Here is a 14153-nt window from a genome sequence, read left to right as displayed (position 1 = left end):
AAGTGGTGTGATACCATAAAAAGTCTAACTTGGCGAGGCTACAGAGAGTCACTTTAATACGGGAAGTTTAATTTTGGTTTGTTGAAACTGATTTCTAACTTTGCCCCTGTCCTAAAAGAACACATAAGATCTAGGGATAGAAATTGTGGATCCATTTGATATTTTTCACTGAAAATATGTGAAAGAATGAATTTATTCACATAATTCCATCGTTATAGCTTGCTAGAGAGAATACGTAAAGCAAATTATTATGGACTAATGTTTGACTCAACTTCAAATCAAGCACATTACGAAGTAGTAAGATATGTTGCAAAAAAAGTTTATAGAAAAAATGCTCAGATTAAGAATCATTTTTCGGTTTTATACAAATAAGTTATAAGGACGCTGCAAGGTTCAAAAAATATTGAAGCAGCTGGAGAAAGACAAGATTAAAGATCACAGTGCTATGAAAATACTGTTGTTATGGACACAAGACAGGTATTTATCAAAGAATCAAGAAAAAAACCTTTAAGAAAAAATTTAGAGAAGTTTACAGTTGTAATTTGGAGGGACAAAAATTATATGAAGAAATTCTGGATTTTAGAAAGCTGCTAAAAAGCCGTACCAAAAAAATATTAAGCCCCGAACATTTACTGCGAAACCCCGCGGTTTCTGTTGCCAGTTGGGAAAGATCATTTGGCAAATTAAAATTAATACTTTCATTTTAGAGGGCCTCAATGAGCCAAAGTTGACTATGTGATCTTGCTTTACTGAATAAAGAGCGAGAAATGACCGAAGAAACTGACGGTGACAATATAACTTTAAAATTTAGGAAAGCCAAAGCAAGAAAAATAAATTTGTGATAAAGTTTAAATAGATTTAATTTCTGAGCTTTTTTTACCCAATTTTAAAGCAATTTTTTAGAAATTAAAATGTAAGGAACCTATTGTCAAAAGGAGTGAAAGATCGGTGTTTGCCATAGGCGCTATTCACCCTAGGTAAGTACCCTCAGAAAGCCTCTCGGAAAAATAAAGAGTAAAACAAAAAAATTCAAAATAAAAATTTTGCAATTGCAACGTTTTACATACTTTGATATGACGTCATTTGAAGCACATTGGTCAATTAATGCTATTGGATGCAATGATATATTATATATACTAGATGTCTAACTTCGATCCGAAAAGTGAAGCCGTGGAAGCCAAAAGTTAAAAATGCATGTTTTTGCTTTTTCTAATTCGAGTAAAAACATGCATTTTTAACTTTTATTTCGCACTTCGGATATATATTTTGCCCTTATTACAAATAGCGGATTCAATTTATAAACAAAAAAAGCGGCTTCACTTTTCGTCCAATAAAATCCCGCAAGTTAGACATCTAGTATATATAATATATCATTGATTGGATGGTGGTATCTTGCCGAATAGATTTAGTATTTTCAGTCAAATTCATGGCATCGACTAACACTTGAACACTGAGTAATATGCGACCATTAGAACTTGATTCTCTTTCAGTCCGTAATATTGTTGGACAAGTGCATCTAATAGTACTAGAACAATTTGTAAAAAGCGACAGCCTTTCAATAAACCTTGTTGTACACAGCTAAATGAGCTTTTGTGGTTTCAGATTTTCAATTTCATACGTGTTTTTTATGTTGATTGAAAGTGATAAAAGTTTTGTGCTGAAATTAAAATTAATAAAATGAATATTCTGCTAAATGAAATGAATATAATAATAAATGAATATTCTGCTAAAGATGTTATTTGAAATATGACTGCTGCATCAACATCATGACTGGATTATGATAATACTTTATCCTACACCTAATAATATCTATTCAATTGATAAACAGATTTTTCTTAAGTAGGTGCGAAGAAATGCTCCTTTACGTTTGTTTTCATTTATCATGCTACTTTGTTTTTTTCATCAAATGCATCAAATTAAGTCCACCGAAGTGACTACTGTAAAAATGTTACCCCTCTGTTTTAACATATTGCTCTATAATAAAAACTCGATGCTGTTATTGTCTATCTTTGAGCTAAGAACCGTATGGCAACTTGTATATTTTACCATATTGAAAGAACAAATTTGAACTCAAGCTAAACAACTTAGTAGTTTTCTTGTATCTTAATATAATTAGCACAGAAACGTTTAATGTTTAACGTCGTTTCGTCATTAGTTACTAGGCTTTGAAAAAGCGCGTTCTCTAAATGCACGCGGCCATCGGAGAAAGATCTCTTGAGCGAGTTGAAACTTTTTTCCTTTTGGAATTTAATTATTAGTTTAGATATATTACATAAAGAATCATATTAAGATAAATGATAATCGTTAAGATCATATTATAATTGAAGTAAGTATATAAAATAGTTATATATACATTTTTATTAGATAAAGTAGAAAGGATTTAAATTTTTATCAGAAAAAGTAGAAAGGATTTTAATCTTTTAAATCGTTTGTATTTTGTTTGTTTTAGCTTTTCTTTTAGCAGTTTTATTTTTGATATTTTATTTTTTAGAAGGAAAATAAGGGTATGGATGTTATTTAAAGTTATACTAATGCTATTTCCATAAAATGGGTATTACTACTTTGAAATCATTACTACTTTGAAATTTCTGTGATGCTATTAACTATTATTGTTCTTTTTTAGAAAATTTAGAAAAGTAAATTAAAATTTTGTGCCAACACTGACATGGCATGTCACATGTTACTGTATGTAAAGGTTAAATTTTGTTGTGAGGATTACAGTTCTTATGAAAAAAAAAAGAAGGTAAAGAGTATTGTTTGTAAATATATATTTTGTATCTTTTTAAATTTTCTGGCATCATTTTTAAAATTTTTATTTGCACACTTATAGCTGTTTTATCAATGTGTTTTTATAATAATGTAAAGTGTTTTTTTATTGTTTGTGTATGTGTTGATATGTGTTATATGATTGTTTTAAAAATGTGTTTAAATATGTATATGAGGTATATACATAACCTTATATACTTATTTAAACACATTTATTGTGTTTATAGTTGGTACATGTGTTTATATTATGTTGTTTCCGTGTTTTCAAAGTGCTGTGACTTGGTAAACGTGTATAGCAAGATTTGTCAACTCTGCCTGCCAAGTGATGTACTTTTAACAGAGGGTTACACGATAGTTTTTAGTGTCAAACTATTACTGCTTTAGGTCTTGCTGTTTTCAAGCCTTTATTGTTAAAGATTATTCTAAAAATACCTAATGTATTTTAATAACATTTTGTGTAATGTTGTTACTTATGTATTGTTATATATGAATATTATCTTACTTAAGTTATATTATATACATATATTAACTTATTGTTGTGTGTTGTTGCTGTGATGTTTTTTTGTTATCTTTTGAGTTAATAGACATTTGGCTTAACTTCATGTTTGTGTCTTTTATTAAAAATGTTAAATAGGTAATTTTGTTAAAAATCACTGCTTTTAATCATTTACTAAAAGCCAATACAAATTATTTTGCCATATATACAATTTGTTTTATCTCAATTTGATTTTTTGTTTTTAGCGCTGTTTACTACATGATTTTGCTATAAATCTTTTGGAATCATGATGTTCCAGCATAAATTGCTATAATCGCTATTAGTCTCCCTTCACATAATGAAGTTGCAGTTGTATTTGTTGGTGTGCTACCTGTTTCCAGGGAAGATGTTATTTACCCAAGAGGTCATCCTCTTAAAACTCTATCAAGTATGTCTGCCAACTTAGATCCTATGGTTTATCCTCTATTTTTTCCAAGGGGTGATGCTGGTTGGCATAATCAATTGGTTCACAACCCTGAACGTGCTACATTGGTTAGAAATCATGTTACATTTTCTCAGTATTACAATATAAACTTTCAGTTAGACAATTTTTTTCTTCACTCTTTTATGGCAAAAAACTGTTTCAGCAATATGCTATTGATGCGTATGTTAAAATCAAAGGCCAGCACCTTGCTTTCATCAGAAATAACCAAAACAAACTGAGAAGCAACCAGTATAATGTCTTACATGAGCATGTAAAGAATTAAATGCAATTGATAGGTTGTTAAAAGATATTTGCAACAACAACTTTCCATTCTGAGGAAAAATCATTCTTTTTGGTGGTGACTTTACGCAAATTCTGCCTGTTGTGAAAAGAGGACAACCAGCTGAGATAGTAGAATTGTGTATAAAATGTTCTTTGCATTGGCAATGTGTGCAGAAGTTTGCATGAGCTGGAAATATGAGAGTAGAAGATGGGGAAGGTGAATTTTCCCAATGGCTACTAAAACTTGGGAATGGAACAATACCTGTCAAAGAGGAGGATCCTTAAAAAAGATGCATTAAAATACCAAATCAGTGCATTATTAGAGAAAATAAATCGATTGTTGAAAAGATTTTTGGAGATGCTGATCAAAATGATTATTCTAAATGTGTGATTTTAATACCAACTAATGTTGATTCATTATCAATCAATGAAGAAGTGCTTGAATGTCTGCCGGGTAAGGTCAAAATTTATGTAAGTGCTGATCAAATTGATACTGATGACCTTAATGAAAGAAATGACTTTCCTGTTGAGTGTTTGAACAGCTTAACTCCATCAGGTATGCCACATTGTTTAAAATTGAAAATTGGTTGTGTAATAATGCTACTTAGATATTTAGATCTCAAAGCTGGGTTATGCAATGGTACTCTAATAAAAGTTTGTGCTCTTCAAAATAATTATATTGATGCAGAGGATTTGACAGGTGTTTCTGGTGGTAAACAGGTTTTTGTTCCTCAAATTCAGTTGGCTCCATCAGGTTCTAATTTACCTTTTGTTCTGAAAAGTCGTCAGTTTCCTGTCAGATTGGCTTATTCAATGACAATAAAAGTCAAGGTCAAACATTTAATAGAGTTGGAGTATATCTCAAAAAAAACCATTTTTCTCTCATAGTCAAGAATGTTCAAGAATGAGAGCATTTAATAGTTTGTTTTTTTTTTAAAATTAATAAACATCTCATTCAAGGTGTGGTAGATGAAAAGTATTACACAAATAATGTTATATTTTTTAATGTTCTTAATTTATAGTCTTAAGATTTTTATTTTGAAAATTTACTGTTTGTAAGTTGTTAGCACATTTTGTTTGTATAAATTTATTTATTATTTTAATATATATATATATATTTTATAGTTTTTGATAAATATATCTGTCATTTAATATTGTTATAAAATGTGTTTATATGTGTTATATAAAACCATATTCGTTTATAGTTGTATATATGTTTAAATTATATTGTTTCCATGTTTTCAAAGTGGTGTGACTTGGGATTATGTTGAGCAAGATTGATAACCTTGCCAGCCAAGCAATATTTCTGTACTAATTATATTAAGATATATATATATATGTATATATATATATAGATATATATTAGCTATGTTAATCCTTTTGTACTTCGAAATAGATTTTATAGTTAAATTTTCGATAAATGTTTATATTAACTGCCATGTCAAAATAGGTTACTATAAATAGGTAAATCGATTTTCGGTTTTTATGTGGTGTTTTTTTTTTTTGGTTTTTTTGGTTTTTTTTTTGTTATGGTATTATAATTCCTTTTTTTTTTCTTTAAGATTTACGATTGACGCATTTATATGATTTATAAAAAAAAACCTGATTACCTTTTATTGTAAATTTTTGTCAGTTAAAATGATATAAATATATGCAATTAGTTCAATTTTTAAAAATCTTCTCTATTTTACTCCTAATTATTTGTTGTACGTAACTTTGGGGATCTTTGGGTTATAATTATAGTTTTGCGCATTTGTCAAATATCGAGTTACTTAAATTTTATAAGGTGTTAAACTAATTAATTATCTTAGTTTGCATTTGCAACACTTTTGAGGAAAGAAAAAATTGTTATATATATTAAAAAGAAGAAATTGTTATACATGTAAATCATTGTTTTACATTTTATTATTCTGGTAGAAGGTCTTCATCAAAAACTTTATAACTCTTAATAAAGATAAATCTATTCTCCTTACCACCATTAAGGGAAAAACGGGGAAGGGAGGTCCTTTATTAGTGTCAAATTATTAAAGAGAATTAAATTTCGAGTAACAAGGAATTTTTAATAAATGGTAGCAAATAACCGTTTACTAAAAATTATTGAAACAAAGGGGCCATATATAAAAATGGTCAGATTAGTGCCATAAATAGCAATAGTTAAATGGTCAGATATTTTGAATAAATTTATTTAGTTGTGTGCATTTAACGTTTTAAAGACAATTTCCTTTGTTAAAGAAATATGTATCAAGGGGATGCCTAAGAATTATTAATTCATGTAGAATTTACGTTCGCTTTATATTAATCTTATTAATTAAAGTTCACGTTATAAAAATAACACGAATTTAGCTTTACTTTTTCGTCAATTTAAAGCATGAGGAAGTAATATTATTTTGTGTCAGTAACTAAAAACGTATTGTCTTGAACTTAGTAACGTCGAGGAAAATGGTTCTGCCTTACACTGATATGACCTATTTCAGTTGTAAATTACTCAAATGTTAAATAATTGGTAAATTATTTTACCTCCGCGTATTTTTTAATTTGAAGGCGTTTTTCTAAAAGGGTAATAGTTATGGTTTTGCAACTTTAAATTGTGGAAAACAGCCACTATAAATTAACAGACCGACCATAACCCGTATTACGGGTTGCTTTTTTGCTAGTATTAATAAGTGTTTTGTCTCGTCTAATTATTACCGATTGTTTCGGCTGTATTTCACCGAAAAACTGATTTTTTCTGTCCATAGGTAGGAACGACAGATGTAATTTGAAAAAAGAGAATCCATAACCACCCAAGCCTATGTTCAGGTGTTTAGATGAAATGCTAATGAATTGTTCTGGTTCTTTAAACTTAATTTTTATTGATATACAATCTTTTTAAGCCTGAGTTTGTTTATTTCTCAAATAGTTCACATGAACTTTACTGATGAGAAAGAGTCTTTTTGAGGATGACGAACTTTTGTATAACTTCTTTTCACTACCAACCTTTCTCCGGAGTAAAAAAGTTTATAAAACAAAACCTTGAACTTATAATATTCATAAATATAAAGATTTGGTGAGGAAAATTTCGGAGGATAACTTAAATAAACAACTAAAAGTAACAACAACAAATGCTTGGAATAGATTTTTTTGGTTATTAACAAGGGCACTTCAAGTTGATTGTCTAGAAACGTAACTTCTGGAAAAACCATTTGTTTTTGCCACTTTTATACCTAAGATAAAAAAAGATTAACATGAAAAGGTGCCAACATTTTTTAACATGATATCATTCAAAGAAATAAATAACAGTACCTTTCTTCCAGTTTAGCTTTAATTTCTGTCCTGGCACGTCGTCGTTTGCTTCCATCTTTCAAAATGTCTTTATTTACTTTATTTTTATTCAAAGCAACATCCACAGAATATCTAAGAAAAATTTTTTTGAAATTTTTTTTGAAGATCTAAGCAATATTAATATGTGAATGTCACTAACAGTAAAAATTATTTAGTATGTTGATTGCAGAAACTTAACAGCTAGTACATACTTAGCTGAAGATTAAAAAACTTGAAACTAAGAATCTGTTGTCTTAAGTTGTTAAGTAGTTATTAAAATCAGTTATAGCATTTATTACCAAGACTTAGACAAGACAATTCTAAGTGACAAGATTATTTTAGTCTTGTAATGACTCAAATCAATCGAAACCAATTTTGTAAAAATCCAATTTAACTAAACAATAAGATTCTTCTTGGTATTAATTTTAAACAATATTCTTACTAACTTTTAACAAGACTTATAATTTATGAACATTACAGGAAGGCCTTTAAAATTATAGCATGCACATCAGCATTAGAAATCTCATTTCAATCTTAACATCTTACAATAAATAGATTAGCTTATAAATAAAGAACAGAGAATCAATCCAACAGTGTAAATATGTGAATAGTAAAGTCTTGATACAAGACATATCTTCAGCCATTAAAAGTCCTAAAACTATTAACACATAATTAATAATAAATCTTAAAATATTTCAGTACCAAATAGAATTGTGATATTGGTACTGAAAAAGGTTTATTTGGAGATGCAAAGCTTACTGAAAACATAGTTTTTGACATTAGATTTAATTTGCATAGATTACAAATTAACATTATGCTGTTAAACTATCATTTTGTTCATTATTCTGAATTTTGAATAGATATGTCATTAGCAAAATAAAAAACAAATAATTTAAAAATGCAATTAAGGATTATACACTTGAATAATTTGAGATGTATTAATAAAAATATCAAAATATAATGGTTAATATCTTTTTATTATGTCAACTTTGCAAACCAATTTCAATTTATTTTACTTTGGTAAATTTCAAATCAATTTTAATCCTTTCAAAATTTAAACATAATTTTACTTTTAATGAAAGTATTTGGAGTAAAAAATATTGATCAATAAATGATTTATCTTATGTCAGAGATTTAAGTTAACAAATTTGGAAAATGACTTTAATAGTATAAGGAAGAAATGAATTAGCAACAAAGTGTTTTAAACATAAAAATGAGTTTTGTTTACAAAGAGTTTTGCTAATGTATTTACAGCTATAGAGGTAAAATAAATTGTTCAAAATGTTTATTGAAACATTTCATTTTAATCATTTTTGATGTAATATAAAATTATCTTCATAGGTGCACTAAGAATGTAAGCATAATTACTGTCAGCTGCATAAATTGGCAGCAAATATGTTTAAAAAGTTTAAAGAAATAAATGGTAGTACATTTTGCAAGCATAACTGAAATATTTTCAATTAAAATACCAAACATAAAGGCAAATTTATATTACCTAGTAGGCATGAGATGATTATAATTTACGACTTTGATAAATGGTTTTATTTTGGATCTCTTTGTAACCTTTTTTTTTCCCATGGGTTTTGTTACTCTCAATGGATATTTGTCAATGCCAGCAACCAAAGCATGACCATATGGACGATCTTGAGTGCCATCATCATAATTCTTTACAATAATTGCTTTTCTACCAGCATAACGTCCACCAAGGACAAGAACAACCTTACCAGCTTTCATAAACTTGCCCATCTATAACAATTACGCAAACTTTTAGTTAACTAATAAAGCATTACTGCTAGCTATATCTAATTTACATATTCAAAAGGATTTTTCTCAGCAATATAAAGGCATAGTGATTAAAGATAGCTGTATGCATCAGATCATTAAAACACCAAAGTGAAGTCAAAAAAAATGATCAGGATATTAGTAGATATATAGTTACTAGCTTTAACGTACTTCCTACCGTACTAAGGTTGTACTAAAAAGACCTAACGATGAGATCTCGATTATTCATCTCGATAGTTCATTGAGCTACGGAGACTACTTATGGACAGACTTTTATCGGAAGCGTACCGACTAACGGAATATGTTCCGGTCAAATTTATTGCGCCGGAACAGATTAACACAGTCCAATTTTTTAATTCGGACAATTTTTTCTCTGCGAAAATTTTTCTAGCAGAACTTTTTTTACCTAAAAATGTAGATTTTAAGAAACCGATCTCTTATTAGGTAATTTTCTGGGAAAGAAATTTTTTCTAAGAGAAGAAAATTTTCCTGAAACAGTAAAACATTTAGCAAAAAACAAAATCACAACTTTTGTTATGATAACTCAGACCAACAAAAAAAAATTATTGCATTAATTTTGGCTCGCTTAATTCAAATCTGACCTCGGATTTTCATAATAGCTGCAGACTTTTTGTAACAGTTTTTTTTTTTAATTTTGAAAATTTTAGGTAGTTAACAAATTTTTCAAGGGTATTTTTGAAAAGTAGATTTGAAGCCCATTCAAAAATGCTATGAAAAATTTTGATAAACTTTATTTTTTAAAAATTAAAAGAAAAATGAATAAAAAATAAAAGAAAATGTTACATATGTTTAAAGTAAACATCATAACATAAACATCATCCTATTAAACTCTCAAACTTTTTATAGGTTTATAAAAGAAATATGGCAATTTTTAGTTTTAAAAAGTGTTGCAAACAATATTTTTTACTCATAAATACTCAATCGGGAAGGAACTTTCGCTTCTAGCTCTTTCGTTTGTAAAATTTCCCTGAGTCATCTCGCCTAATGCTTTAACAGTAGTTTCCCCGCCATGTGTTTTTCCAAACGTCCTAGGTAACGATTATCCATTTTCCTAAAATCTTGGAACGAAGCTCTCCTTTTGTGATGTAAAATGAGCATAAAAATTTGTTTTTAAAATAAATTTTTATACCCATTTTGTATCCAAGATCACAAAAGGCTTTCAACATTCTAGCAAATCTGCTTTTTTATTTCCAAGAAAGTTTTTATAACAGTCACAAACGATAACCAAGCTGTTTCACCAATCCATTGTTTTAATGAACTCTTTATTATTTATAAGAAAAAATATGGTTCATCAAAAGCTCCAACTTTTTTTTCCACTATTGACCAAACCTGACAATACCTATTTTCTTCACTTCTTCTGGCGGCAGGAGGCAAAAATACCACCGCCAGGTGGGAGGAAGAGGTCACTGAAAGCGGTTTCCAAATCATCTTACCTCCAAATATCTTCTGACGACGACTGCCAGTGACTTCCACCTCCCGATACGCGGCAACTTCTAAAACATTCTTCCATCAAAAAAAAATCCGCCAATGGCTGCGGAAGAATAGTGGAGGTGAGAAGATTTCGGCCGTTCACCAACTCTGGTCCATAGCAAAATCGGTTTTTAGAAAGTTTCAATTATGCTGTCCAAATTTAGGCCGAGCTCAGCTCGCGTTTTCACACTTCTCTTCTTTAGACGACAGCTTTATGACTTAAAAAACGAATTAAAAGTTGTTTTTTTTTATAAACCTACTGATTACATAATTTACAAACACAATGATAGTTACTTTTTTATACAACATTTAAACACAAGACCATTACATTTTATTTTATCACCTTTGTGATAAAGTAAAATGTAATGGTCTTGTGTAAAAATAATAATGTCCACTGATAAATGTTGAAATGGTTAGTATTATTCGATCCAATGAAAAAATGTCAAACTTCAACTTGGCAATTATTTTTATATCATAGCTGACGTTAAAGACTGTTCATTACTTTGCCTTTTCTTTGGAGTGTCAGATTTTCTCAGAAGTCACCGACTCCTCAAGTGGATAAGTGAAGTAACCCAAACCAAACACTACTGAAAAAGTCATACATTCAAATACTCTTTGTTATTATTACATTTTTTTGAATCAGCATAAAATTCTCTATATTAATTAAGCATCAGCGTTACCGCACCGGTACTAAGAAAATTTAGGTAAAATGCGGAAAAATGCGTATTACGCATTTCAAAACTGTCTTGGAAATAAAAAAAAAGCAGAAGACTCTGCAGAAATCCTTTCTACGCATTTTTACGCTTTCCTATTACAGAAAGACGGTAAAATTGTGTAAAAATGCGTAAAAACGGTAAAAATCGGTAATTTGTGATAAAAGTTAGTAAAAGCGGTAATTATGGGTATTATAGCGTAAAAGATTACTTTATTTATTATTTCTTCAGTAAACTGATAAGTATACCAAAACCACTACCAAACTAAACCATCTTCAAGAAACTTTGTCTGGAATTATTTTACCAAGCTTGACAGAAGAGAGGATAACATCTCTGGCTCTGCAGGAAACCAGGTTTTGCTGAGTGCATTAAGTCCAAAAAAGTGATTAAGTTGTCTCAAGGTAGCACCAATTGAGTTAAAGCTCACTTTAAGTGTTTCGCTCTTACTATAATTTAGTATATTTTAAATCACAGTAATTTTGCGTAAATGCGGTAAAATGCACGAAAACAGGAATTTCTGAGTAAAATTTGACATTTTTTGATAAAAAATATTTTTTGAATTTCTCAAAACACATCAATGTGTCTTGTGGCTCATGTATTTACTTTTAATGAACTACTATTGAAACAATGTAATTTGCATCTTTTTTAACTTCTTACCGTTTCCGGCAGAATGTAAGCAATGCTCTAATTTCTGGTCTTCTGAAAAACAAGTGACCATGCATAAGGTTCAAAAAGATGTATTAAATCTCCACTTGAATTGCAAAAGAACCGTAAATGACGTTGAAGAGCGCGACCCTCAAGTTGCAGACCGAGTTGCCTACAAAACTTCATGGAAGTATTTGAGAAAGGTTTACCCAATAATGGAATTTGAGTCAAATATTATAATGTTGGTTCACTTCTGCGCTCATATTATAGAGGATACAAACTCAAAAATATAGAAAACAGTAAGGAAAGCAGGGAAGCTGCCATCAAGGAATTAGTTGAAAATCACCCAACCACAATCCATTTCTACGAGTCATTGATTGATGATTATACTTCGCTAGAAATATCAAATACCTTGACAATGCTATGGAATCCAGTGGACCTTGAGTTTTTGAAAGACTTGTTAATACGACAACTTTGTTTACTTTTATTTTTGACTCAGTTTATTCAATTCTCTTACAAATTTTATACAGAAACAAAAATTCTCGAGGGCGTAATTATGTACAAAAATAGCGTATGACTTGACTAATAACTTACAGGACTGGACGCAGGTTTCAGCACAGCGCTCTGGGACTTCACAGTCAAGTCAATCAAGGCACAAGCCACCCTTCCTAGTGGGCATTTGACGTTCTAGGACGTTCAAAGACGAACAAACTTAGTCCGGGCTTCCGCGAACTTGTCAGACGTCCATGAAGGTCCAAATTAGTCGATATTCGTCTTGATTTCTAATTTAATCGTCTATTGACGTCCAAATAAAATTTTTTGGACATTTTCTACTATTTTATTGAAAGCCATCTCTTTTTTTTGCTACTGAGTTTAACAGCGTGCTAGCCAACGATATATATATTAACTAGATATCTATCAAGAATTTTTTCTAGTTAACTAATTAACTAGATATATTTTAATCTACCAGATTAAAATATACAAGATATTTTAATCTAGTAGACTAAAATGTCTGTAGATTATTTACATGTTATAAAGAGAGTTTTTTTTCCTCTTTTAAAAAATTCAAAAGTTTTAGAAAAATTAATGTAAGGTGTATATGCTTTTAATTTGTTAATTAGTTGCATTAAGTGCTTTTTTTATTCTCAGGCTACTTTAGTATTGTCGTTATAACTGAAAAAGGTCTACCAACCAAGACAGTGGCTCCTTCTCATTGGGTCATTTCAGCCAGATGTATTGTTTATTTCCCACCCAAAAGTTACAAAACACTTGGAACATATATTTCTGACTGGGCTGTTCCGAAGCCAAGATGGAAAGAATTTGAGTTTATTTAATTTATTTTGGAAGGTGGAACATTAGAGACATGCAACAGATGCTTCAATTTCAAACAGAAAATGAGTCAGAATATCAAGGTTCATTTTTTTAAAATTATTTATATAATCATTTTTCATGATAAAAAAAATTATGGTTGTGAAAATAACTTTTTTGTATCAACTATTAAGAAAATCAAAAAAAGTTTATGTACCTAGCCCAGAGTAGAGACTTCAGTTTTCATTCTAATAAACTTATGCTCAGTGGATTTTCTCATAAGCTGAGTAATAAATATTCAAATACAGATGAAGAAGATTTATTTAAAAAAATTATAAATAAACTTTGCTTTCTTAGTATTTATTTTAACTTTATTATTTTTTAGAATTAGAAAAATTGAAAGCAGTACAATCTCCCAGTGTGTTGCATGATTTTCCGCCTGATTTGATTTAAAAAAATGTTGGCATTGAATTTTCAACTTTAGATCGTTTTAAAACTGATTAACTAAAAATAAAACATTCAATTATAGGTGATGGTGGAGTTTCTTATAAAGAAATGACAAATAAGCGTGAGTACTTTTGTATTAACTTATATACATTTATCAATATTATATTACAGATAATTTATGAAAACTGCTTCTTATTCATTTTTTTGTATTATAAGGTAAGTATGGGTATTAAGGCCTGGCGGGTAATAAGGCCCACTAATCCAAAGTTAGGGAAAAAATAAATTGTGAAACTTTTTTTCGACATTAAAATATTAGAGTTATCTGGTTTTATCACTGGCAGCAAAAAAAAATCAGCATTTCTTTACCGCGCGTTCGACAAAACAAGATTACTTTGTTAGTTTCGTCAAAAATTGCTTAAGTCTAATTTTTAAGATACGTGTTTTTACATTTTAAAATATT

The 14153-nt window shown here is 29.3% G+C and overlaps 1 protein-coding gene and 1 pseudogene across 3 annotated transcripts; one reads left to right on the top strand and one right to left on the bottom strand.

Annotated features, from left to right (window-relative positions):
* The first annotated feature begins 2173 nt into the window (after positions 1-2173).
* Positions 2174-14147, top strand: LOC149887066 (uncharacterized; annotated as a pseudogene). Its single transcript, XR_016453658.1, has 9 exons — positions 2174-2326; positions 2492-2743; positions 3037-3400; positions 3508-4647; positions 9588-9654; positions 13093-13350; positions 13441-13552; positions 13636-13909; positions 14127-14147. The product of XR_016453658.1 is annotated as an uncharacterized LOC149887066 (transcript).
* On the bottom strand, positions 7110-9381 carry LOC145190799 (large ribosomal subunit protein eL27-like). 2 transcript variants are annotated; one of them, XM_090091663.1, is made up of 4 exons: positions 9261-9381; positions 8803-9053; positions 7290-7400; positions 7110-7210 (listed from the first exon to the last, which is right to left on the bottom strand). In XM_090091663.1, the coding sequence occupies exons 2-4, from the start codon at positions 9051-9053 to the stop codon at positions 7162-7164; spliced, it is 411 nt and encodes a 136-aa protein (XP_089947789.1). In that variant the 5' UTR covers positions 9261-9381; the 3' UTR covers positions 7110-7161. The 2 variants fall into 2 exon arrangements, with proteins under 2 accessions (XP_089947789.1, XP_089947790.1); XM_090091664.1 differs by having other exon boundaries at positions 9268-9358.
* Positions 14148-14153: the final 6 nt, after the last annotated feature.

Source organism: Hydra viridissima, unplaced genomic scaffold (assembly GCF_058129835.1).
Source record: "Hydra viridissima isolate aposymbiotic clone 2 unplaced genomic scaffold, HvirCarnegie_v1 scaffold_6, whole genome shotgun sequence".
Classification (NCBI taxonomy): domain Eukaryota; kingdom Metazoa; phylum Cnidaria; class Hydrozoa; order Anthoathecata; family Hydridae; genus Hydra; species Hydra viridissima.
This window is presented reverse-complemented; position numbering and strand designations above follow the sequence as displayed.

Excerpts from the sequence above, each read along its gene's own strand:
- LOC145190799 (XM_090091663.1), bottom strand. The coding sequence starts at position 9,053 with ATGGGCAAGTTTATGAAAGCTGGTAAGGTTGTTCTTGTCCTTGGTGGA. Across the intron at positions 7,401-8,802 it reads AATCATCTCATGCCTACTAG|ATATTCTGTGGATGTTGCTT; the intron begins GTAATATAAATT and ends AATTTTTCTTAG. Across the intron at positions 7,211-7,289 it reads AAAGCTAAACTGGAAGAAAG|GTATAAAAGTGGCAAAAACA; the intron begins GTACTGTTATTT and ends TTTTTATCTTAG.